At 29.6% G+C, this 25,301-nt stretch overlaps 2 protein-coding genes across 2 annotated transcripts in view; one reads left to right on the forward strand and one right to left on the reverse strand.

The window, feature by feature from the left end:
- LOC134708400 (uncharacterized) overlaps positions 1-11,265 on the reverse strand; it is a 77,069-nt gene extending 65,804 nt beyond the window's left edge. Inside the window, exon 1 of the mRNA XM_063568898.1 lies at positions 11,150-11,265. Coding sequence (XP_063424968.1) covers positions 11,150-11,155 — 6 coding nt within the window. The 5' untranslated portion in view covers positions 11,156-11,265. The remainder of the gene's footprint in view (positions 1-11,149) is intronic.
- Positions 1-25,301, forward strand: part of LOC134708401 (tetratricopeptide repeat protein 21B-like) — a 52,812-nt gene that overhangs the window by 5,484 nt on the left and 22,027 nt on the right. The window contains exons 2-12 of the mRNA XM_063568900.1: positions 11,852-11,897; positions 13,483-13,612; positions 14,274-14,384; positions 15,156-15,220; positions 16,125-16,223; positions 16,695-16,780; positions 19,806-20,003; positions 20,622-20,706; positions 21,082-21,180; positions 22,230-22,422; positions 23,377-23,474. Of these exons, the coding sequence (XP_063424970.1) occupies positions 11,871-11,897; positions 13,483-13,612; positions 14,274-14,384; positions 15,156-15,220; positions 16,125-16,223; positions 16,695-16,780; positions 19,806-20,003; positions 20,622-20,706; positions 21,082-21,180; positions 22,230-22,422; positions 23,377-23,474 (1,191 nt within the window). The 5' untranslated portion in view covers positions 11,852-11,870. The remainder of the gene's footprint in view (positions 1-11,851; positions 11,898-13,482; positions 13,613-14,273; positions 14,385-15,155; positions 15,221-16,124; positions 16,224-16,694; positions 16,781-19,805; positions 20,004-20,621; positions 20,707-21,081; positions 21,181-22,229; positions 22,423-23,376; positions 23,475-25,301) is intronic.

Raw genomic sequence — 25,301 nt, forward strand, 5'->3', positions numbered from 1 at the left:
AAAAAAAAGATGGCACTTTTTGTGGCAAATGTAATTTACATATCACTTATACATTTTACATACAATAAAAAAAGTTGTGGGCGGTAGATTGTCAAATAGTAAGTCCTAAATATAACTATAAATCTGTATTAATCTAATAATCCCAACCCAAAATACAGTTCCCATAATAAACTTGTCTTCCACTGAAGAGTTTTTTTAAGATCTGTTTATTTTACAATTTACACACAGACAGTGAGGTATACTTCATAAGTGGGACAGCAAACAATTCAATTCATCGAAGAGGTTTAAAAAGATTATAAATATAACAGTTTACTGGGATACGGATTATTATGTGTTATTAACAATCATGACTTTGAGTTTTTTTTTAGATTTCATTTCTTTTCTCTTTCTAGTAACAATTTTCATCAATAAACAAAATGTTATTCGATATCAGCTTGGCAAAAAGGTATTTACTGACACAAGGTTTTGGGGAGAGACTAAAGGAAGATACAGATTTCATTGGACTGCATCTCCTCTGAATCCATACAAAGTCTTAAATATTTGAGATATGATGTAAAAATGTAGTGTTTTGTACTTCTTAATTTGTCAATGAAACAATCTTTTTTCCACTTGGCCAATTGTACCACAATTTCGAGGTCATCTTTTAGTTCTTTTAAAAATTGGAACCCAGTAAAAAGCCAAGCATGGCCACGTTGTGACTAATAATAGAGCTAAGCTTGCATGTTCATAAATGGTTACAGTTCCTTAATGGACTCTTTTCATGACAACTATTACAACTTCAATCTATCATAACTTGTACTGATATTAATAAACTTGTATTTGCTGTGATTGGAGTAGATGTATAATAACTTCATTCCAGGACCTTTAGGATGAATGGTTTACTGAAATTTAAACTTTTAAAAAACTCTCAGAACAATCTAGTCCAAAGAACAAAAATCTCTCTAGACTTTTTGTAAATGCTATCCCTAGTTTCAGGGTGTGCTTTAAAATTTAAACTTATATATATATAAATTGTACTCAGAACCTAGAAATTAAAAAAAAATTGAAACATTTGTAATAAGGTCTTTTTATGTGGTTCTTATATATCTCCTTGAAAACAATAAATACAATATAACTATTTTGGCAATTTTTACAATTATATTTTAAATAAGTGTATCTTCAATGTTATTAAATCCCAAGTAATTTTCAGATTTTACATTTAAATATCAAATGTTTGAAACTTTAAAAGTTAAAAAAAATTAACAATATATCAAGATTACATAACATAAGTTTAGAGTTATCATTTCTGCACAAAAAATTATAACAAGCATGTCTCCTCATGCTTTTTTATTTTGACAGTAATTTAAAAGTAATGATACACTATATAAAAAGAAAACCAATTAGAAATAACTTTTTCACCCAGATAGACAACTACTTAAGTATTTTTACTTTTCAAATTCAAATTTCACTTAAATCAGGCGGACAAACTTTCTACTTTTCATATTAGAATAACAAAATATTACTTTGAAAAATAACAATACTTCTGCTGAATGAGTAGAAATGTCAAAATTAACAAACGTTATCCCTAAAATATATTTTGTACCTGCCTTTTGTAGTTTAAATCATAAATCCGATCAAAATTTCATATTCTCTGGAATATTCCAAACAAGCGTAAAGAAACAGAAAGACACCTGAATTAATGAATGAGTTTAAACAAACACTGTTACCAAAGCGATCTGCCTAATGAAGTCAACAAGGATATTGTTTAATGATAATATTTAACATAAGATGGCATTCTGACACAAAATAATACTGAATAATACATTAGAAATACTTCAGAGAATATCCAAACAATTAATTCTACACTCGCCATCAGGCACGAGGTATCACGTAAATTCATTGAATTAATTTTTCATGATATGGCCTTTGGAGTCCAACCTGTGTTAATTGTTAATAATTAATAAGTCGTTTACTTAGAACAGATCTTATCTTTCTTAAGTATACATAATCGTCATGACAACAATAGAGGACAGACTAATACCATGTATTCTCAAAGGTGTTGTTAATTTCTTATCTAATAATTAGTGGAAATGTACCTAATGACGATTAACAAATGGGAGGTAACTCTGATACAAAATGTTTCCAACTTAAAAAGTATTTAATATCATCATAATAAATTAAAGTACTATAAGAAGTGCTTGAAAAATCAGTGGGAGCTAACAGTGTAATTTCATGAATGTTCAGAATTTCTTTATTCACCTCATAAATGACAAGTACATCTTTTTATAACCTTTTTTGACACCTAAAGTATACATATAGAACCGAAATGCAAAGCAGCACATATTTTTAAGTAGAAATTCATCTCTCTTCCAAAACATTTATTTAGTAGAGATCACCATATACCGTGTAATCTTCAACAATAGACCATCCTCTATGCAATTTGACAAGATCTAAATAAAATCACGCTATTTTTTTAAAACACAAGTTCTCTACATGAAGCCATTATATGCTGGTATTCCATTAGATGTCAAAGACTGCAATGACCATTATATATAGAATCATCTGACGCCATTGACTATCAACATCGGGTGACTTTTCTATGCAACTACTTAATTTTATTTTTATTCAGATACTTCTAGGCAACATTACATTTACAAGATTTTATTCTCTTTAAGTCATTTAGTTCACAAATATGTGTTAAGAACCAACGGAAATTGATCATCTAGTAAATGTATAATTATTGTTACGGAAGAAATGAGAGTTCCACTTCATTTCTCCAACAAAACACTTCAATTAGTCCAACTTAAGTGATAAGAATCCAGGTATATCATAATATAGCAACATTGATTTTTTTGCACTGGTCGTAAAAGACCAATGTAATTAAACCAAAATTGTTAAGAAGTAAGTTATATAAAAGTGCTGTTCACTACGGTTTATCAATAGATTCGTCAAGGTTTATTACATTAAGAGAAATTTGTGTAATAGGTTAATTATATCGATACATTATGATTTTTATTATTAGGTGAGTGGCAGATTGCCATGTTAAACATTTATTGGTTAATATTAAAGGTACAATAAATTATATACAGTGTGAAATTTTTAATTCTAATTCAGGTATTAAAGGACCTTGACACTTTTCAATTAATTTTGTTTTTAAATATCATGAAACAAAATTTCTGCTTTAAAATTGACAAATATGTAATTCTGACAGAACCAAAGAGAGAAATATTGAGAATATATATATAGCAGCAAGAAATAGCTTATATAATATGTGATGTTTTGAGGGGTGGGTTGCTGATGCAATGTTCTACAAAGGTTCAAATTGTGATACAAAATAAGATTTGGGAAACAAAGGCAACACATAGCTGAGTATAAAGTCACAGTCATAAGCAATTTGAATGACTGTTATAAAACTTTAAAAATAATTAAAAGTTGAAAAAAAGTAAAACTCTTTATTCTTTTAAAATTTTGTTTATTTGTGATTAGCAAATGAATAGGATGGAATAAGTCTGGTCATTACAATGACGGAATATCATTTGTGATATGCTTTATAACATATATAACCAAAGTAATCTTTTTGAGCCTTTTAACAGTAATATTTACAAAGATACTCCGTCTCATTCAGAAAGTCTGAAGTAATCAATAGTTATTCGAATTAATCCATAAATGGGTTAATGGGAATAGCTACAATTTAATGGCTTTATATCTATTTGTATTGCAATTCTTACTTTTTTTTTATTTCAGTCCAAATAATAAACTGATACATTTTAAAAGTCATTCTTATGATCAGTCAAATAGTTTTTAAACGACCTTATAAACACATAATTAAAACATGTATGATATTGCATGATAAAATCTTAAGGGAAACATTTACTCCAATTATCGGAAATTTAAATAGCTATAGTTATCGAAAATAAGAGTGGTTGCTAATATAGAATTTCACAACAAACAAAGACTTTAAATGCCTCCTGTAAATCGCTCTTCCAAGGTTTGTCAATCAAGCTGAAACTATAATTCCTTTAGTTAACAATGAGAACTAATTCTATAAAGTATCTCAACTAGGAATGTCAATATTTTTTCTAAAATTATACATGGTTTTAAGGCTTTAACTTATATTTATAATATCATCTCAAAATTAAACATTTCACAATTGTTTGATAGGCTATAAGTCTATTTATTCTGTTGTTAGCATCAATGATCAAGTGCTTCTCCTACTCTCAAATAATTCACTTACAAACCCAAGTCTAATGGAAGTTGCAAAAAAAAAATAGAGAATATGTTTTCATATGTCACTATGTGCAACTCACACAATTTGGTTGCTTATATAGGGAATCACTCAAGCGTGACTGGAGGCCCCCCTTAGGTCAGTCAGCGGGCCGCCTTTTACAAGATGTTCTGGATCTGCCACTGACTATTGTCATGATTGTAGGCAGAGCACAAAAATCTTACCAAAGGATTAGAAAATAAGACTGTTTTTTCATATTAAAGAGATGAAAGATAATTTATGGAAAATAAATATGTGAAATATAAAGTAATTTTGACAGTTTCATGTCTATTATGCTTACTTGATATTTAATCATATTAAATATTTACAGCTTTCACTTGTAAAATGTATCATGTGACCTGAATGTCATTACAGGAACATCCTCACATAATTGGAATTGATCCTATCTTATATATTATTACAATTAATTATTAAACATTAATTATTAAACATTATAGGATTATAAAACTTTTTAATCATTAAAACATCGACTGATGAAATATATTCAACACAAACAATCTAAATGTAAAATGAAACAGTTTGTCATGTGTCTAAGCTGGCATGAGCATGGAGAGGAACCACTACTTGACAGCTTGAACTGTTTCTATGAATTTCAGCACTGTCTGATAAAAGTTTTTAGTTTCAGGAGTTTATGGAGGTATTGAATGACATTAATTGGACAGCATCCCAAAAGACAACTACAGTACATATGTATGGGCAACATAGTCTTCAACACAAGACAGACATCTACACAATGTCAAGCTCACTTGTTTTTTATCAACATTTTGTTTTTGATTCTTTTATTGGAAGAGGCCTATTAAGACATTCTTGATGCATCATTTGTAAACATCTCTCAGATAAATGTCTTAAAAATTACATACATGTGTAACGATTCAATTGAATGTCATTCATTATTGAAAATCACATCCGAGTAATATGTATACCGGTAACCAAAATGTCATCAATATCTAGTTTGTACGATTATCATGGAGTAATATTATTGCAAATTACTTGTCAAATATGACAAATATATATAATAAAAAAAAAATAATATACCACCCCTTTAACATGTTTCAAAATCCTTTAAAGATTTATAACAAAGTTAAAATGTACCAGTATCAACAAAACACATCAGCTGTCAATTTAAATTACGCTTTATCTGAGCCGATCGGTAAATCCTTAACTTTTAGATTGATTTCTCCAACCTCTTTATTTTACCTACAGGAAGAAATAATAGTCGTGAAATTGGCAATCATTAATCTCAGGTGAAGGGGATGTCTTATGGGGACTCAAACCAAATCCGGATACAAATCTGGGTATCATGAATATTATCCTTCCAAATTATATTTTACTATTTAACATTTCTAATATATTTTAGAAGACATGATCATGAATTTTACAGCAGATATTATCATTCTGTCAAATATATTCATCAAAGTCGCCGCTGTCACCATTATAATTTTCAAATATCATTCAAACAGGATCTAAGTTAGTGGGGTCTTAAAAAGCTGTGAAACTTTTTAAAGAGGGTTTCCTTTTGCTTTGAACTATAAAATTGAAATAAATAAATACTTATAATTTCATTTATCATGTTCATTAGAATTAGCCAAACCATCTTAAAACATAAATGTAATTTCTATATAAACTTTGCTCCCTAGGTGAAAAAAAGCTCTTGAGAAAATAAATGTGAAAGAATGTGTCAAAACCATTTTTTTCTAATCCTTCTTCCCGTCAAAATACAATTCTTGACAAACATTACAAAAGCTCTGTTCAAATAATAAATTGTATCAAATTCAATTTACAAAAGTAATAGAAAAGATATCACTCTTCATACCAAGTATGTAACACTTTTTTACTATTTACACAACAATTTTATTTGACAGAAACTATGTAGAAATTCGAAAAACCTTGATCAGAAACAATTTCATTTTAGCTATATTTTAAGATTTATGTTGTTAAACAAATATATCAAGTACAATTCAGAGGGATTTTTCTTTAAGAGATCCTGGATCAAAACTAGAGTGCAAATTGGATAAGAAAATTTTATTATCAATTAATTCAAACAAACTTTAAATAAGGAAAAATATATATAGAGGAAAAATAAAAATAAAATTTAACGGGAAAATGAAATTAACAAAACTGCAAATACGGGTAAAAAAATCATTATATTCAAGGTTATAACTACTACAGAGGGGACTATTTTTATTTTTTTTAGCTTTGTAATTTATACAGAGTGGACTCATTTTTTTTTAGCTTTGTAATTATTTGTAGATCTGGTATTGCTGACCATTTTTGTTGTTCAAAGTTTCTCTTTTGCTAATCAATGCTAATGTCAAATGAAATAGTTTTTGCCCAACACAAAAAATAATGGTTCAGAAATCCTAATATAAAGCAAGGGCTATAATTCCTATTCAGAGTTGATTGACAATTTTGGTGATGTTGACTGAAAACAGATCTAGTTTTGCTAATCATTTTGCTCTTCAATAAAGTTCCTTTAAATACCTATTGTAGTTTTCAAGTTTTAGTTAAATGTATCATTTCAATTCTCATTAGATGATATCATGGATATAAATAGAGATATAATTAATTTGCATTTGACTTTTTACACAATATGAACTACATGAACTAGGGTTTTTTCATTGCTGATTTATCATTTCTCCAATATTTCTTCTATAAAACACAATTTGTTATTGGTGGAAAATATCCCAGGACTTTTCATTTAATAGGACAAATAAAATAAAAATGTAGCAATTATTCAAGCTATACATAGAAGAACACACATTTTAATGTGCTACCTCTTTAAATAATGTAAAATTTATGTCTGGCAAGATTATACTGCAAGCAATTTTAAACACCTATAATTTTGTGAAGTTCTTAGATCTTTCCGGGCAATACACAAAAATTTGAAAATTTATTGGAAATTTAAATCTTTATTACTTTGAGTGTCTAGTTACAAGTGTTTTTATTTTATTAAGAATTCCTTGTGGACATAAAGGTGATATATAAGGAGAAAGTCGTCCATTAGAACTCTTTCTTTGTTTAAATATTTAATCTTAGAAGAGGATAGCTTAAATATCTAAAATTAAAATAAATAACATTTTAAGCTTTGCATAGCCATATATATACATGATATATGTAGAAATTTTAAGTCTAGGGGTAAAAGTAAAACCTGGAGAGATGGTTCTGTAAAATTAGCACCAATACCTTAAAAATATATCAGTAAATTTGCAATTCGGTAGCCTCAATCGAGCACAATGTAACATTTATGGTCTTTGAAAAAATAACTATGTGAAGACCATTTTGTCATATGATTCAAGATACAGTGTGCTGCTAACCTAAATATGTTTTGGGTCTTGGTATCACCTACATATTCTATACTATAATTAATCAGAATTTATATTAAAATCATGACTTTTTACTTCAAAGACAAAATATTATGTATTACAATCTTTTTTGTACTTTATCCTGTTACCCAAAGATATTTTAATCCTGCAGTCTCTAATATAAAGTCCTGATTCAACCTTTGTTATCTCTTTGCTATGGGTCTTTATGTACACTAAGCATGTGGTGATACAACAGAGACTTTAAAAAAACTTAACTATCTATTCTTATCGTAAAACTGTTGAAATAGTCCTCTTCAAAATAAAGTTACCACAGTAAGTGTTTAGAACAGACACTGTCTATGTTAAGATAACAAGGATAACAGACACAAAATATTGAGAAACTAAAGAATTAACTAAATTTCAGAAGGAAATATTGTCTCAACAAAGAAAACAATAGATTCTTTCCATAACAGAACTCTAATAAGTTTGATTCCAGTTACATTATTTAGACAATTTTATTTTCCTTCCTAGTCTTTCATACAGCATAAGCTTGAAGGGACAGTCTCAGGGAACTAACTGTTAATGTGACATTGACATTCAATGTAATAACAATGTACAAGAAGGATCCAGCAATTTTCAAAAAGGCGGTTACAAACTCAGGATAAAAAGAGGGAGTCCAAGCATATGTCCCCATTCAAATGCATTGATCGTCCATAAAAAAGGGGTGATTGCAAGTGTATACTATAAATCTAAAATTGAATAAAAAATTCTGTGAAATTTCATGAATGATTTGCATGTAAACAAAACATGGTATCATAATAGTGGAATTTCAAACTGACGGTTATTTTGTTTTTTTGTACAATTCATATTTTGATAAATTCACATTTATACTTTGTTTTTCGGATCTTATTTTATTAAATGGAAAATTTGTAAATTTAAGGTATTGAAAATATTAGCCAAAGAAATGTAAATTGTGGACTTGATGGTTATTTGTACATAGTCAATGAATAAAGTTGTTACATAAAGATAGCATTAGAATTATTGATTATGAACTTTTGAACAAATATGTTGCTATGCCTGAGATTGGGAAAATCATATTTTTACACATAAAACTATGTCCAAGAAGCTCAAATTTTATGTTTAGACTTTTAGTTACATTAGAGTATCAATAACTAAAATATAATACCAAAACTTTGTATATAAAAAATGCACCAAGTTTTATTATCAATTTTCATTTCTATCGAACTATTTAATGTGCAGACAGAAAAATAAGAAAGCTGCGTTATTGATTTTGAGTTATGTCAAACAAAGCTAACTAAACAGTGAAATTATTAATGATATTTATCTATGCTTTTGTTGTAGAAAATTTCAAACAACATTGCAAAAATTTCTATTGATTTATAGATAATTTGAAAGGCATATATATAAACATGATAAATAAACACAAAAAATAATTAATAATTTCCACAGTACCTCTTTCCATTCCAAGAATTAACTATTTCACTTATTTGATTCAAATTCTCAATATAAGTCATCAAAAACTAGATTTTAAAAATTTGATTCCAAATCAGAAAAGGCAAGGAATTTAATACATCAGTATCAATCAAATATTTAAAAGGAAGTGTAATATTGGATGCAACTTTTAAAAAAATCATATCAAGTAAACGTGCAACATGCTCAGGTATCCCTGCAACATAGCTACCCAGGGAGATATACCACCTAAGAAATTATGCCAAGTGTATTATATTACTGGCAATAGTATCAAAGTTAAATCTACCAAGTTGACCGATTATCTATGTGTCATTTATAAAAGGTCTTAGTTAAGATATCAAAATTTGAACATAGTTTAGATTGTAATTTATTTCCAATTTAATGGTTTAACATGTGATTTAAATTTAGATTATGTTATACAGATAAACATCAACCTGTTAAAGTGCTACTGACGCAAACAACAATCTTTTTGGTACCATTGAAATTAATTTATATATATACGAAGTTCTGGTATAAAAAAATAATATTATATCCTGGCCATTTTTTACATTTGTTTTTATCTACCTATACAGGTACAGGGACAATTATCTACCTATACAGGTACAGGGACAAGACATATTTCATTAGTGCTCATACATGTAACTCAGCTTTATAAAATAAGTCATTCAGAATATTTTGAGAGACTGATAAAGGACAGTATAATGAAAGTGTTAAAATAGAGTATCCTTACAGGTTGACTGGAATTTAAAACACATGTCAATAAGCAGAAAAAATTTGGCTTACATGATGCAAAAAACATAGATGCATGTATTTTAGAGGATTGTCTCTAATGTAACGTTTTACTGAACCATCATCCCTTCTGGTATACATGTACATTAGATGAGCTCTACTAAGAAACATCCTAATAAGGGGAACATGTACAACTTTTTCACTTATCCATGCTTATTCTTTAAACAAACAAAAATAGTTGTGTTCCAAATATGTTACTTCTAACAGAATTATCCTTACACATATTAAAAAAAAAAAAATCAAGTAGAAGTAAAGAACCTTTAATACACTAGACTGCAAATAATGTATTATATAATTTCTCTGATACAATAAAATATATAACTCTTTTAGAATTTAATCATACATTGTATTATTATGGGCAGGCACTAAGGATTTCTTTTACATTCTGAAATAATCTATAACATGTATAATAATAAATGGGTCAAACTGGAATTAAAATTTAAACTATAGTAAAGTAATTGTTTAAAATTCCAAAATTTACCATACTTATTTTAAGAATGTTTAGTGGTTGGTAAAATTTGAAATTGAATAATAATAATTTTAAACATTTAAAATAATCTCAATATTTTATTCAATTGTAAAATTTTTTCCAGATCAGTTCAAAAGATTTTTTAACATTTTTTTCACAACTTGAATAAATTTGAGACAATGTCATGAATGTATAAATGTTTTATGTATATTATTTGTGGAAGGCAATTTGTTGAATTTCCAAAAAAATTTCTTGTAGAATGAGTTACACATCAATTGCTTAAATTAAACAAGTATAGGTATAAATCTTTAAAAAATAATAATGATAAACGCAATTTGGATAACAGTTCTGTCTCCTAGATGTGACAGATTAAAATAAAAGAACAAATAGAATTTTAAACATTTTTCGTCATAACTCATGAGCAATCATTTATAATTAACAACTGTGTCAGTGTGTGTGAGTTTATATTGTAGTGAAAAAACTATTTCCAAGCTGGCATAAACGGTCGCATGAGCAGTTTCCTTTCACAACACAAAAAAATTGAATATCAAATTTCAATTGCTGACAAACTTAAATAAAAATAAATAAAATAATATTTGATTTTTAAAAAACCTAAACATAAAATATTCATAAAAAAATAATATTCAGTAAGTATGGTTTTATATATCTATTAAAAATAATTATATGAATCAATATATGTTAAAAAAAATATGCTTTTGTGTGAAATTGACTGCTAAATATACATGACAGCACTGTAACTGCACACAGTAGTGAAGTACAACCTTTTCCCATTTATGATTTTTTTTTTTAAATGCATGTAAATCATAAACTTACTGTCATGATGAAGAGTAAGGGGTCCACGGTTTGGATCTAATTCGACGGACATTTTCCTACCTTAATACCTCACATTTAACTCAGGTAGGAGTTTAAATCTACCCAAATATATATTTAAAGTTCGCCGCATGCGTTTGTTGAAGTAATTGTCATGGTGCGAAAATAAAAGGTCACCGGATGAGAACCCGTAAGTTCATGATGTTTTAAAAGAACTAATAAAAGATTTATGTTTCTATATTATAAAATTTTATTGTCATCAAAATCTCTAATATATGATAAAATAAGACCAAGCTTGCTTTTGAATTGACAAATGGAAAATTAAGGGAAATCTATCAATGGAAATCGATTAAATTATTCTATTACGGTTCTCTCGATTTTGGTGACCCCGGAAGAAAAACTATGCGACATGCATGCGCACTAAAAAATTCCAATTGGCACAACTATTCGAAGAAAACTTCCAAATATTCACACCAAAACCCATTACATTAGAAGCTGAAAACATGACGGACATAGATCCAGTGATAATTGTATGTCTAGAAGCGTTCACATATTGACCCAATAATATATATGTTGTTTGTTTAAGTACGAGGTGTACCATAACAATCCAGTTATTTCACCCCCTTTTTTTAATACTTTGTTGTTGTAATAATTTTCAGAAGGGTTGCCTATGAAGAGGCAATTAAAAAATATACATTAATGTATTACATTAGAAGCTGCAAACATGACGGACATAGATCCAGTGATAATTGTATGTCTAGAAGCGTTCATATATTGACCCAATAATATATATGTTGTTTGTTTAAGTACGAGGTGTACCCTGGAAATAACAATAACAATCCAGTTATTTCACCCCCCTTTTTTTAATACTTTGTTGTTGTAATAATTTTCAGAAGGGTTGCCTATGAAGAGGCAATTAAAAAATATACATTAATGTTTGCCAGAAGCGTAGCTACAATCCGAATCACTAAACTGAGAGTTCATTAGGCAGTACCTGCTGTAATATCTGGAATTATTCCAGGAACATCACCCACAAACCTTCAGGACATTTACTTGTTAAGTAATGTCGCTACTGCGATATCAATTGTATATTTTGTATTAAATTACTATCTGAACCATCAAGTCTTGCTATGATCTTTCACTGGCAGTAGTTAGGTCCTAGTCCTAAGGCCTGATAATTCAACAGTCCTATAATTTGACAGTCTGATGGTCAGACACCAAGCTCTGCTGTGTAACGGGTATTCATCTTGTTTTCACTTAAGCTCATAAGAATACTGTTGAAATCAAGCAGTGTTTAAAATTTGTACATCAGTGTCTTCAGTGACACATCTCAATTAAGCCTGCTAGGCATAGTACTCTGTTCATCTGCAATCTCCAACTGTATAATCATCAACAATGTATAAAGTTATTAAAAGCCAAAGTCTTCTATGGTCCAAGTTTGCTTGAACAGATTTTTCGTTAATATTCATGTTAAACAATATTATGCCCTCATGTTTTAAATCTTTAAACTGGCCTCTTACTGTTTAAGCCCCAGTCCTCAACACTAATTTGACTCTGTTCCACCATCCAAGGGTATTAGCAGAATTTTCTGAGTGAAAAAATATACCAACTTACAAACGTTGCATATCTATATTATATATATATGGACATATTTTTCAGAGATAAGTGACCTCCTGTCTGACTATCTAGCTGTCAGATTATAGGACTGTCTGACAATAAAATGTTGGATTATAAGAATGTCAGACTACAGGAATGTTGGATTATAAGAATGTCAGACTACAGGAATGTTGGATTATGAGACTGTTGGTTCATAGGTCTGACCCTTATGTTTGCAATAGCACAGCAGCATGATCTGATATACTCAGTTAGCTCTTACAGTCTTATGGAACTTGGGGAAACTAATCTATTTTCAATATTTCAATTTATATAGTTTATAAAATTTATGTTCAAAAGCAATTTTCGTCAGTCCTGCAAGTCTAGGAAAACCAAAGACACTAATACATTATTTTGACACGTTGCACACTATTGTCTGTCCACTGTCCAAAAAAGATATCAAAAGGATAATTAGATTGCTTTTGAGACATTATAAATTGGCCATACAACCAGTAAGGCAAAAGCCTAGGTCTTTTCAGCCACTCAACTATTTTGGACATGCGTCATTCTGGTCACAGTCAATTTGTTTTGAAAACATAAATATATGCATAACATTGTATATGATTTAACAGACATGACAGTAATTTTTTGTCATATGGTGTTTACACAAGGATACTCTTATGTTAGTATTTGTTACACTTTCTATTGATTTTCTTTTGATTTAATATTGTTCTGTATTTCAGGGTAAAATAAATTACTATTGTCGCGAAAAATACTATTGTCATATGGAAAATGCTGCCTCGGAGGGATTACAAAAATACAGCAATGATGTAATACTCAAATATTTAAAGGCATATGCCATAATATTACAAGGTAAGTGTAAAGAGTGGAAGAAAAAAATGTTATTGTTAGATATACAAGTAGAGTAGATTATTGCCTTTCCAATGACTCTGCAGCTGATACAAGAGAAGAATACGTTTTTCAATTAAAATGTTCTATATTTAAAACTATTCCATTTTATTCTGTCATAAATTTCAATATGCACAAAAGAGACATAGTTTTTCCTCTTTGCACAGCTGCTTATTATTTTTTTATTGCATCATATTTCATTTAAATATTGAATTAGGGTACAGAAAATATCCCAAGAAAAAAATTCAATGTGAGTGTAAATTATATGTCATCATTGTACGTTGTACTTGTAATCATTCCTCTTTTAACACCACATGTAAATGTACTATGTCTATTCTAACTTTTATCAACCTTACATAATTTTTAAGGCCAAGATGGCATTGAAATACAAAGGTGAAATACATTTTGGTTTAAAATCATACTTTTTAAAGTTTCAGAACAATATATAGTGCTTTTTAAACCAAGGACATCCAACATCTTTTTATATTCAAATTTAGTAGATGACTAAAAGACGCTTCTGTCAATACAGATATTTTTCAGAAGTTACAAAGTAGTTCTTAAATATTACTTTAGTTTTAAGATAAATTCTATTAGATGGCCCTTATTCTGTTTATTTACTTTTCAGGACGTGTACAGGAGGGAATGAGAGAACTGGATGTTTTAAAAGACAAAAGAGATGTTAATCTGGCAGCAACAATGACATTGATGTTAGGACACAAATACAGTCAGACTGTTGGTATGTTAGATAAAATCATAAGATTTAAAAGATGAGGAATATTTTTGTTGCATAGCTATAGATGCTTCATTGAACAAGAAGGGTGACATTGGTGGCTAGATTGGTTGAAGTAGCTTATCTATAGTGATATTCAACCTGTCACGCTGAGGTTTTAAGTTTGTACCCAAATTCTGCAAGGTGTCTGTGACTCCAATTAGATAGTTTTCATGTCAAAGGTCCACAAATCTCTATGGATACTCATACTTCTTTAACCAGTAACAGCTGGCTTAAAAAGGTTTATTTATAGAATAAAAAGATAGAAAGAAGGCACATGATATAATATAGGGTAAAGACTTCTAGGAAAGATTATCAAGGAAAAGGTATTCTTGCCATTAAAAAAATATAAAAAAAAACTATCTGATCAGTCCTAAAAATTTGGATTAACAGTTTTATTTCTGCTTGAACTTTGTCAACTCTGAAAAAAGCATGCTGTTAACTCAAACAAATAGTAAAACTATATTTTACTGAGTAATAGCAAATTCTTGAGTTCCTCTGATGAATAAATACTTTCAAAACAATTGTTAACAGGTAAGGATAAGATATACCTAAATATAATTCAAATTTAATTCAAAAAGATTCAAAGTGAAGAATGCACAATGTGTCCCAGTAGGGGAACATCTCTTTCTGTAGACTGTTACTTTGTAAGCTAGCTTGTTAAATGTACAGCTAACTGTTCTTTTTCCCATTGAAGTTGTGTGTTTATTTAAAAAATCTTTTTTTATCATTTTGTAGACAGAGAGGCTTTACAAGAATTGGATGCTAAACTAAAAGAAGAACGAAAACAGTCCGGTGAAATGGTAATTTAAAAAAGAAACAAATAAATTTTATATATTTTTATGAGCTAAATGTTTTCTGTGACAAGGATCAGTTGCTTTTATGTTTTGTATCATCTTAAATGAATTGGTCTAGTTTTTGAAGGTGTCTTGTCAAATTTAAAAAAGTACACAGCTGAAATGTGTGTATTTCATTTTGGTCTTGAATTTAGTATTAAACTAGAATTATTAAATTAAACAGAATATTTTTTATAACAAATTTATACTAAATTTTAAGAACCTACTATTGTAAAAAATGATAGTGAAGTTATGAAATTATCTCCCCTTTTTAAGCAATTCATATTTAGAAATTCAGAAGTTCTAAATCTTATGGATACAATTAATATTTAGATAGACACTCCAAAGAGAATAAGAAAACATGATTGATATCTGAAAATTTCACACTAGTTTGTATGGTTCATACTAGATGTTAAATGAAATAAAGACAAGCATATACATGGGAAAAAATAAATAATACATTTCATTGATTTAGATAAGAAATTGTCAATAATCCTGAAAATACTTTTTTGAATATTTGTATAATGTGCTTTTTTATATAACTTTTAATGTGTTTTTATATATATATTTTTCGCTATTTTGTGTATTTTTCCTTTGATTTTTTTTTGGATAATTTTTCATATCATGCTACTCGCTTGTTGAAAAATTATCGCTGGAAACTAAGCAGGCATGTGGCGTTGCTAACAAATTGACATGAAATTGACACATCGTCTTAGGTAAAATAGCGATAAACAGATTATCATTGGTCATCTCAACTCGATTGCCTTTCTCGCTTTCGCTGATCCAGCTCAAGTGAGAAAATCAATCTAATTGAGATGATCAACGATAATCTATAAATATATCTTTAAATGTGCTTTTATATGTATTTTAGGGTCTGTATTATGCTGCATTATTTCTATTCCACAATGGTAAATTTGACAAAGCTAGAGAATACATTGACAGAATGTTAAAGATGCAAGTCACAAAAGAGGTTTGTTCAAGTCTTGACTTTAAATTTCATTTCAGATATCTTTAGAAATTGGATATTTTTTTGATGAAAAAAAAATGTATTTGCATTATGTATTTTAACTTTGTAATTATACAATACTGGAGCATTTCTCTTGTGAAAAAAGTTATATGGTCAAGATAGAAGGAATAAGCAAAGATTTCGACAGCATATTACTTTAACTGTTTCAAACCAACTTACCAAAGAAAAGAATCATAGTTAAGATGCGTACATCCACATTATTTGGACTCTTATGAATAGTTGTCTCAATAGCAAACAAAATGACCAAACAAACAAACAAAGAAACAGGAGGGAACTTTTTAATTCATAGGCAGGTTAAAATTTGCATGCTTAAACTGGATTTAATGGTCAAAATACACTTACTGATTTCATCTAATATTGTTTTGTAATAGTTGATTGACATATTCCTATGCAGTGATTTAATTTCCATTACAGGGATTAACACTTAAGGGATGGATAGAGATGATGAGTGGTAGAGATGCTAAGAAAGCTATAAAATATTTTGATGATGCAATTCAAAGGTTAGTACCTGGAATAATTTATGTGTCCTCTGATACACTGTGTTAAAAAATACCATATACAGTTTGTTTACTAAAAACAGGTTGTGTTTTCCACCTTTTGTTCCATCAGTATAAAGATTGTATGTATGCATTTCTATTGTTGAATTATATGCTTGATGTGAGCATATTTGGTTTAAGAAAACATAATTTTAAGTCATCTGTGTTTTTGTTAGGTATGAATTGTATGTCAGCATGTTGAGCATGTTGTTTTAATTTCCACATTAAGATATTTTTTAATGTCACAGATACATGTACATGTGATAACAGTGTAACAGTTATCTTAATAACAGAAATGCAGATACCAATGCATTGGATTTTATTCAGAATATGAAATTAATTGATGTGATAGTAACTATCTATTGTTAAAATTAAGAGTAAACCACCACATAGTAATTGGCAATCATTGACAATCATACACCATCTTCTTTTTAGCTCACCTGGCCCGACGGGCCAAGTGAGCCTTTCTCATCACTTGGCGTCTGTCGTCGTCCGTCGTCATCCGTCGTCGTTAACTTTTACAAAAATCTTCTCCTCTGAAACTACTGGGCCAAATCAAACCAAACTTGGCCTCAATCATCATTGGGGTATCTAGTTTAAAAAATGTGTGGCGTGACCTGGTCAACCAACCAAGATGGCCGCCACGGCTAAAAATAGAACATAGGGGTAAAATGCAGTTTTTGGCTTATAACTCAAAAACCAAAGCATTTAGAGCAAATCTGACATGGGGTAAAAATGTTTATCAGGTCAAGATCTATCTGCCCTGAAATTTTCAGATGAATCGGTCAATCGGTTGTTGGGTTGCTGCCCCTGAATTGGTAATTTTGAAGAAATTTTGCTGTTTTTGGTTATTATCTTGAATATTATTATAGTTAGAGATAAACTGTAAACAGCAATAATGTTCAGCAAAGTAAGATCTACAAATAAGTCAACATGACCAAAATTGTCAGTTGACCCGTTTAGGAGTTATTGCCCTTTATAGTCAATTTTTAACCATTTTTCGTTAATTAAAGTAATCTTTTACAAAAATCTTCCCCTCTGAAACTACTTTGCCAAATTAATCCAAACTTGGCCACAATCATCTTTGGGGTATTTAGTTTAAAAAATGTGTGGCGTGACCTGGTCAACCAACCAAGATGGCCGCCACGGCTAAAAATAGAACAAAGGGGTAAAATGCAGTTTTTGGCTTATAACTCAAAAACCAAAGCATTTTGAGGAAATCTGACATGGATAAAAATGTTTATCAGGTCAAGATCTATCTGCCCTAAAATTTTCAGATGAATCGGTCAATCGGTTGTTGGGTTGCTGCCCCTGAATTGGTAATTTTGAGGAAATTTTGCTGTTTTTGGTTATTATCTTGAATATTATTATAGATAGAGATAAACTGTAAACAGCAATAATGTTCAGCAAAGTAAGATCTACAAATAAGTCAACATGACCAAAATGGTCAGTTGACCCGTTTAGGAGTTATTGCCCTTTATAGTAAATTTTTAACCATTTTTCGTAAATTAAAGTAATCTTTTACAAAAATCTTCTCCTCTGAAACTACTTGGCAAAATTAATCCAAACTTGGCCACAATCATCTTTGGGGTATCTAGTTTAAAAAATGTGTGGCGTGACCTGGTCAACCAACCAAGATGGCCGCCACCGCTAAAAATAGAACATAGGGGTAAAATGCAGTTTTTGGCTTATAACTCAAAAACCAAAGCATTTTGAGGAAATCTGACATGGGATAAAAATGTTTATCAGGTCAAGAACTATCTGCCCTGAAATTTTCAGATGAATCGGTCAATCGGTTGTTGGGTTGCTGCCCCTGAATTGGTAATTTTGAGGAAATTTTGCTGTTTTTGGTTATTATCTTGAATATTATTATAGATAGAGATAAATTGTAAACAGCAATAATGTTCAGCAAAGTAAGATCTACAAATAAGTCAACATGACCAAAATGGTCAGTTGACCCGTTTAGGAGTTATTGCCCTTTATAGTCAATCTTTAACCATTTTTCATAAATCTAAGTAATCTTTTACAAAATCTCCACTGAAACTACTAGGCCACAATCATCTTTGGGGTATCTAGTTTGAAAAATGTGTCCGATGACCTGGCCATTCAACCAAGATGGCCGCCACGGCTAAAAATAGAACATAGGGGTAAAATGCAGTTTTTTGCTTATAACTATGAAACCAAAGCATCTAGAGCAAATCTGACAAGAAGTTAAATTGTTAATCAAGTCAATATCTATCTGCCCTGAATTTTTCAGATGAATTGGACAACTGGTTGTTGGGTTGCTGCCCTCCAATTGGTAATTTTTAAAGAAATTTTGCCGTTTTTGGTTATCTTGAATACTATTATAGATAGCGATAAACTGTAATCAGCAATAATGTTCAGCAAAGTAAGATCCACAAATAAGTCAACATGACCTAAATGGTCAATTGACCCCTTAAGGAGTTATTGCCCTTTATAGTCAATTTTTAACAATTTTCATTAATTTGGTAAATTTATGTAAATTTTTACCAAATATAGTTCTCTGTTACTAATGGGCAAAGTTCATGATAGATATAATTGTAAGAAGCAAAATCGTTCAGTAAAGTAAGAACTTCAAACACATCACCGTCACCAAAATACAATTTTGTCATGAATCCATTTATGTCCTTTGTTTAATATGCACATAGACCAAGGTGAGCGACACAGGCTCTTTAGAGCCTCTAGTTTTATACATAGGGGGAGATAACTCTTTTATTTATGATAATCTGACATTTCCAAGTAACCAGGCTTTCACAAATTAAGATTTGACCTATTATTGTATATTCAGAAATTATTGCATGCATTTATTATTTCAACACGATTTTAATTATTGAGATTTTGAGAAAAATCCTGTTTATTTCATATATAGAATTTCAAAATGTATGTTTAAATTATTGCAATTATAACCCTGTTGCAAATTGCAATATGACATAAATACATTTAACTTGATGTTATAATATATTTTTAGCTATGATGGATCCAGAGATATTGATGCATTGTTTGGTAAGGCTAAATATTATGAGATGAGACATAACTTTACTGGTGCCCTAGACCTAGTGAACCAGGTGATAGTAAATTACCCAGCATTCCTTCCAGCCCTTGTGGAGAAGATGAGACTACAGTTAGCCTTACAAGACTGGGACCAGAGTATAGAGACAGCACAGAGGTATATAATTATGCTTCACCTCTACCTTTAAATACTGCATATTTAGAAATTATTGCATGCATTTATAATTGCGATTTTGTCATTTTAGACTAAAATTTGATTTTGATTTTTGTGATATTCAAAAAAATCCTGTTTGATTTATATAAAGAAAATTAAAATGCGAGTTTTAATTATTTGGATTATAACACTTACACATTTCGCAATAATAAAAACATCGCAATAATTTCTGAATTTACAGTATTTGAAAGCACTGTCTCACCAACATATTTTCATTTATTCATGTTGATACAATTAAGCTATTGACCTTGAAATAGATTGTAGAATAGTGAGTTCTAAAATCTTAAATCAAGTATCATAAATGTAGAAATTCTTCCCTTAGAAGTATATTAGTATATCAGAAGTTACTATAGTACATGTACTTTAAAGACATCCAGTAGTAGATTAATAAAAATTATTTCATTAAGTATGCAAGTTTTGAGAAAAATGTGGATACATTTGTAAATTTATGTGATTTTTATTGGTATTTTTCTATAATTATTTATTGTAAAATCCACAAAACTTGTAAGCCCATGATCAATAATGAATCCACAGTATGCTTCATATTTTATTGTATTACAGAGCATTAGACCAAGATATGCATTGCATAGAAGCACTGAGGTTCCAGGCTTTGTATATGTTGTGCAGGGAAGGAAATTATTCAGAGGTAATTCATATTGTTAAGCTGGAAATTTTTCACTGATCTAAAAAAAATTAAAATTATAAAGAAATAAAATCCCTTCCTTGAAGCTGGATCTTTAAAGAATATTCTTTTATAGTGCTTTTTTTTCTGGTTCCTTCTTTCATAATGGCACAGAGCATTCCAGATAGTAAACATTTAATTTTACATCCTTAAAATATGGTGGTGTCCAATCAAAATCAGTTACAAACAAATTTCACCAGAATTTGAATTCATTTCATTTCACATGTGTGTTGTAGCAATGGGGTTTTTCCTTTTAATACTCTGACTATATGTTGTTCACAAATATGATGAAGTTATAAATATATTTGAGTGTAAAACCACATACACTTATTTTTTCAGGCATCAGCCAAAATTGGTGACCTTATTACAACATTAGACAGATTTGAACCCAGAAGTGCTGTCCTCTATTATACCATGGCACAAGGTTTCTGTAGAATTGTAAGTTTATATAAAAAAGAAGATGTGGTATGATTGCCAATGAGACAACTATCCACAAAATACCAAAATGACACAAACATTAACAACTATAGGTCAACGTACGGCCTTCAACAATGAGCAAAGCCCATACCACATAGTCAGCTATAAAAGGCCCCGATAAGACAATGTAAAACAATTCAAACGATAAAACTAACGGCCATATGTATGTAAAAAAAAAACGAACGAAAAACAAATATGTAACACATAAACAAACAACAACCACTGAATTACAGGCTCGTTTACTTTGATAAAAAAAATCACATTATTTCCAAATCAAACACATGAATTGTTTTTATACTGGCACTATAATTTTTTTTTCTTTCTAAAAGTTTTAACCAAAAACTAAAAATAAAACTAAAATGAATTAATGTAGTATAAATGTCACTTAATACTCAATTGAAAATTCTTTAACCCATTTCTGTGAGTTGGTAAATTTAAAATCTTGTTGAAACCAGTGTTGTGTTTTGTTCAAATGAGCTTTACGATTCTGTTAAATAATATTTTTTGAGGTAATTTTAAAGAAGTTATAACGGAAAGCTACAATAATAGCATGATTATTGAAAATAACTTAATCATAAGCGAACTTTTTATTAATTATTGAATTGGTTGTGTTTAATCAATACATATATTGTATATGTACTTTATAAGTAGGCAATGCAAATTTAAATACTAAAAGTCATATCTGAAACAATTATGTAAAATAATCAACAAATCTGTCAGTTAGTTTGTAAAATTCACAGAAGAAAACTAACTGCCTGATATAGGTGCAAAATAAATAAAGAAAAACAAATTAGGATATACAGCAGCAAACGAAAACCACTGAATTACAAGCTCCTGCCTTGGGACAGGCACATATAGAATGGGGCAGGGTAAGTGTCAGTAAGTAATGTAAGTGGGCACCCAACCCTAAGTTAAGTTTCCTGAAAATTTTACACTATTAAAAAGAAATGGTATCTGTGACAAGATATGTACCTCTTACATTTTGCATTTAACCATTTTTCTTTTTTCAGTGTGGTAGAAATGCCTTAGTACTACAACAAACATACACCCTCATGGAGCGTTGTGTTCAACAGGAACAGTCTAACTCTGAGTATATTAATGAACTGGGATTCCAGTTACTGTTACAGGGCAAAGCCAAAGATGCTATGAACTGTTATAGAAATGCCATGAAAATTGATGAAACTAGTGTAACAGCTTTAACAGGTAACTTAAAAAATAATCAGTTGAAAGATTTCACATTACTGTTATTTTAGAATTTTTTGTGATGCATATATTTTGAAAATTTTACGCCATTAGTTTGGAACTTTGTTAAAAAGGTTAAAATTGTAGACTTGTGGGATTAAGAACTCTTAAGGGCATACGATACAGTTACAGGGGAGGTAATGACGTTGCTAACGTAAAATGTTATTTTTGCGACGTCAAACTGTGACATATCTGGAAAAGATGCATTTTTCGACTGATTTTTATCATTCAAACTGATTTAATTTAAAAACGAGTTCATGGACCCCCATTTTTCAAAACAGCAATTTGTTTCATTTTGCAGAGAGATTATGTGACCAAAATTTAATCAAACTGTAAATAGAGGATTTTTTAAAATTTTGATAAACATGCAGCAAAAATTGACATATTTTCCTCAATTCATGAACATTTGATAAATATGAGTTATTTCTGAATAAAAAAATGCATAATTTCTAGAATACTTATAAAATACAGAAATTACCGATTATTTTACAAAAAAACAATTTGTGTTTATCTTCTATAACAAAAAAGTTATGTCTTTCTTTCGAAAAAGAAATTACGGCCACAAATTTGAATTTTGAGCAAATATACAAAATTTCGACCTCTTTTACTCGAAAAGTAGCACATGAAGGTATATTTTTTATTACATATTTGATTTAATCAGGTAAAAAATAGCCTATATGCAAATTTTCACGAACTTTTAAATACAGGATCAAAACTGTATCGTATGCCCTTAAAATCACTTTTTGATGATTTTTAATCGTTTAACATTTTTTTTTACATTTATGATGCTTGTTCATTTATTTAGCCTTGCAACATTAATCTAATGAGTCCCCATTTACACATTAACATTGTCAACTATCAATGAAATATAGATTTGTTATAGAGGTTACATCTTTATATCATTATCCATTGTAGGTATAATACGATGTCAGTTATTAGAGAACCAATTAGATGATGCTGCACAACAGCTAGAATTCCTCAATGAAATACAACAAAGTATAGCAAGGTCTCCTGTAAGGTTTTTACCATCTTTGCATTTAAAATAAAAAAAGAAGAAGATGTGGTATGATTGTTAATGAGACAACTATCAATATAAAGAGACCAAATGACACAAAAGTTAACAACAATAGGTCACTTTACAAACTTCACCAAAGCCCATACTGCATAGCTTGGTTTAGTCTAGTTTAACAATAATATTTTTACAATTTACATTACTGGTGGTGTACAGGTAGACCTGGGGGTATCATCCATCAAGAAGCCAGTATTAATAGCTGATTGTTGATTAAGCACAAATGCATACTGTGATTAATTCAGGGCTCACGCTACCAGGCGACTTGGGCGAAAAAGTCGCTTTCCCGACCGTCACTTCGCTTTCCCCGACCCCCAAAAGCGAAGACAAGTCACCCTGTTGTTTACGATATTCGCTTTCAGTCGCTTCCGTCATCGGACATTTTCAATTTTTACCAAGTTGATGAAACATCAACTTTTTATTGATAATTAAAGACATTTAGACATAAACGATTAATAATCTTATGAAATGAGGTTGAAGCATCGTTTTCTGCAGTGTGTAGCAAGTTATTTGATAAAAATACAACTTTTTATCACTTGGTGCACTTCCAGAAGTTCCGGTGCTTGTTACTCGAAAACGTACTTCAACCTAACGGCTGCAAAATTAGTTTGTTACTTCATTTAAACTTGATAAAAGTTGCCCCCAGTAAATGTTCAATCCATTTATTGCATTAAAAACGCCATGATCCTTTCCAAATAACTTGTCAAACATCGTTTATTTTTGTAAATTTTCTTGCAATCGTCCACCATTGTCCAATTTCTAAACTACGGATCGGAAACGGACCAACTATGAACGAAATCCGTATTTTTACAAAAATTACTACAGACACACGGATGGAACAGCTGACAGAAGAATATTGATCCCAAAAGGAAAAATTACGCATTCCACAGGCATTAAAAGACTTTTGGTTACATCTAAATAAACTCATCATTGATTGGTGTATATAATTCCCTATAATTTATATGGATTGTTGTAAACTATTGTAAAGTTGCTTAACTCTTAGACTATTACACTAATATCAATATATTATGGCCCAGCTTACCTTCATATTTCTTTTGATGAGAAACACTGATTTCATACACTAGATAGTTTTTAATTTAATTGTAATTGATATATTATAAATTCTTTACCTTTTTAAAAAAAAAAAAAAATTTGAAGTGCTAGACATCTAGTTGATAGTTTCTCACAAGGACCATAGTAAAATTTAAACAACTTTTAATTTGAAATGTTACTTTAATTGAATACTCAGATATGAATTGAACAATATTAAAAGAACATTATTTACAAATGACCTTTTATACTACAGTAAAATCCAAACATTGTAGCGCACCGCGTGAATGAGCACTTCTCTTTCAAATCTCACCACTTCTCCCTATCAGTTTCAAAAAGAGAAGTCACTTCTCCCTATAATTCTGAAGTAGTGTGAGCCCTGGTGATCATTATCAAACACTTTAGCATGTTGAATTGTATCTGAATTATTCTTCAATATCCCCTGAACAGCAAAGTACTCATAAATTTTAACATTTTCTAGGTAAAAATGTTCACAGTTTCTGCTTATTATTTACAGTTATGTATCTTTGTCATTTTAATTATTTTACCGTAATAGATTTTTAAAATTCAAAATTTTAAGAGGAAAAGCATTGCATATTTCTCAATCTTATGATTAAGAAATATATAAGCTGTTTTGTCAAATATTATATATTGTCATATTATTAATGTACCTTACTGGTTTAGAAATGTTTATGAAACATTGGACATCTGCTCTTTACAG

This window comes from Mytilus trossulus, chromosome 2 (genome assembly GCF_036588685.1).
Source record: "Mytilus trossulus isolate FHL-02 chromosome 2, PNRI_Mtr1.1.1.hap1, whole genome shotgun sequence".
Taxonomy (NCBI): Eukaryota; Metazoa; Mollusca; class Bivalvia; order Mytilida; family Mytilidae; genus Mytilus; species Mytilus trossulus.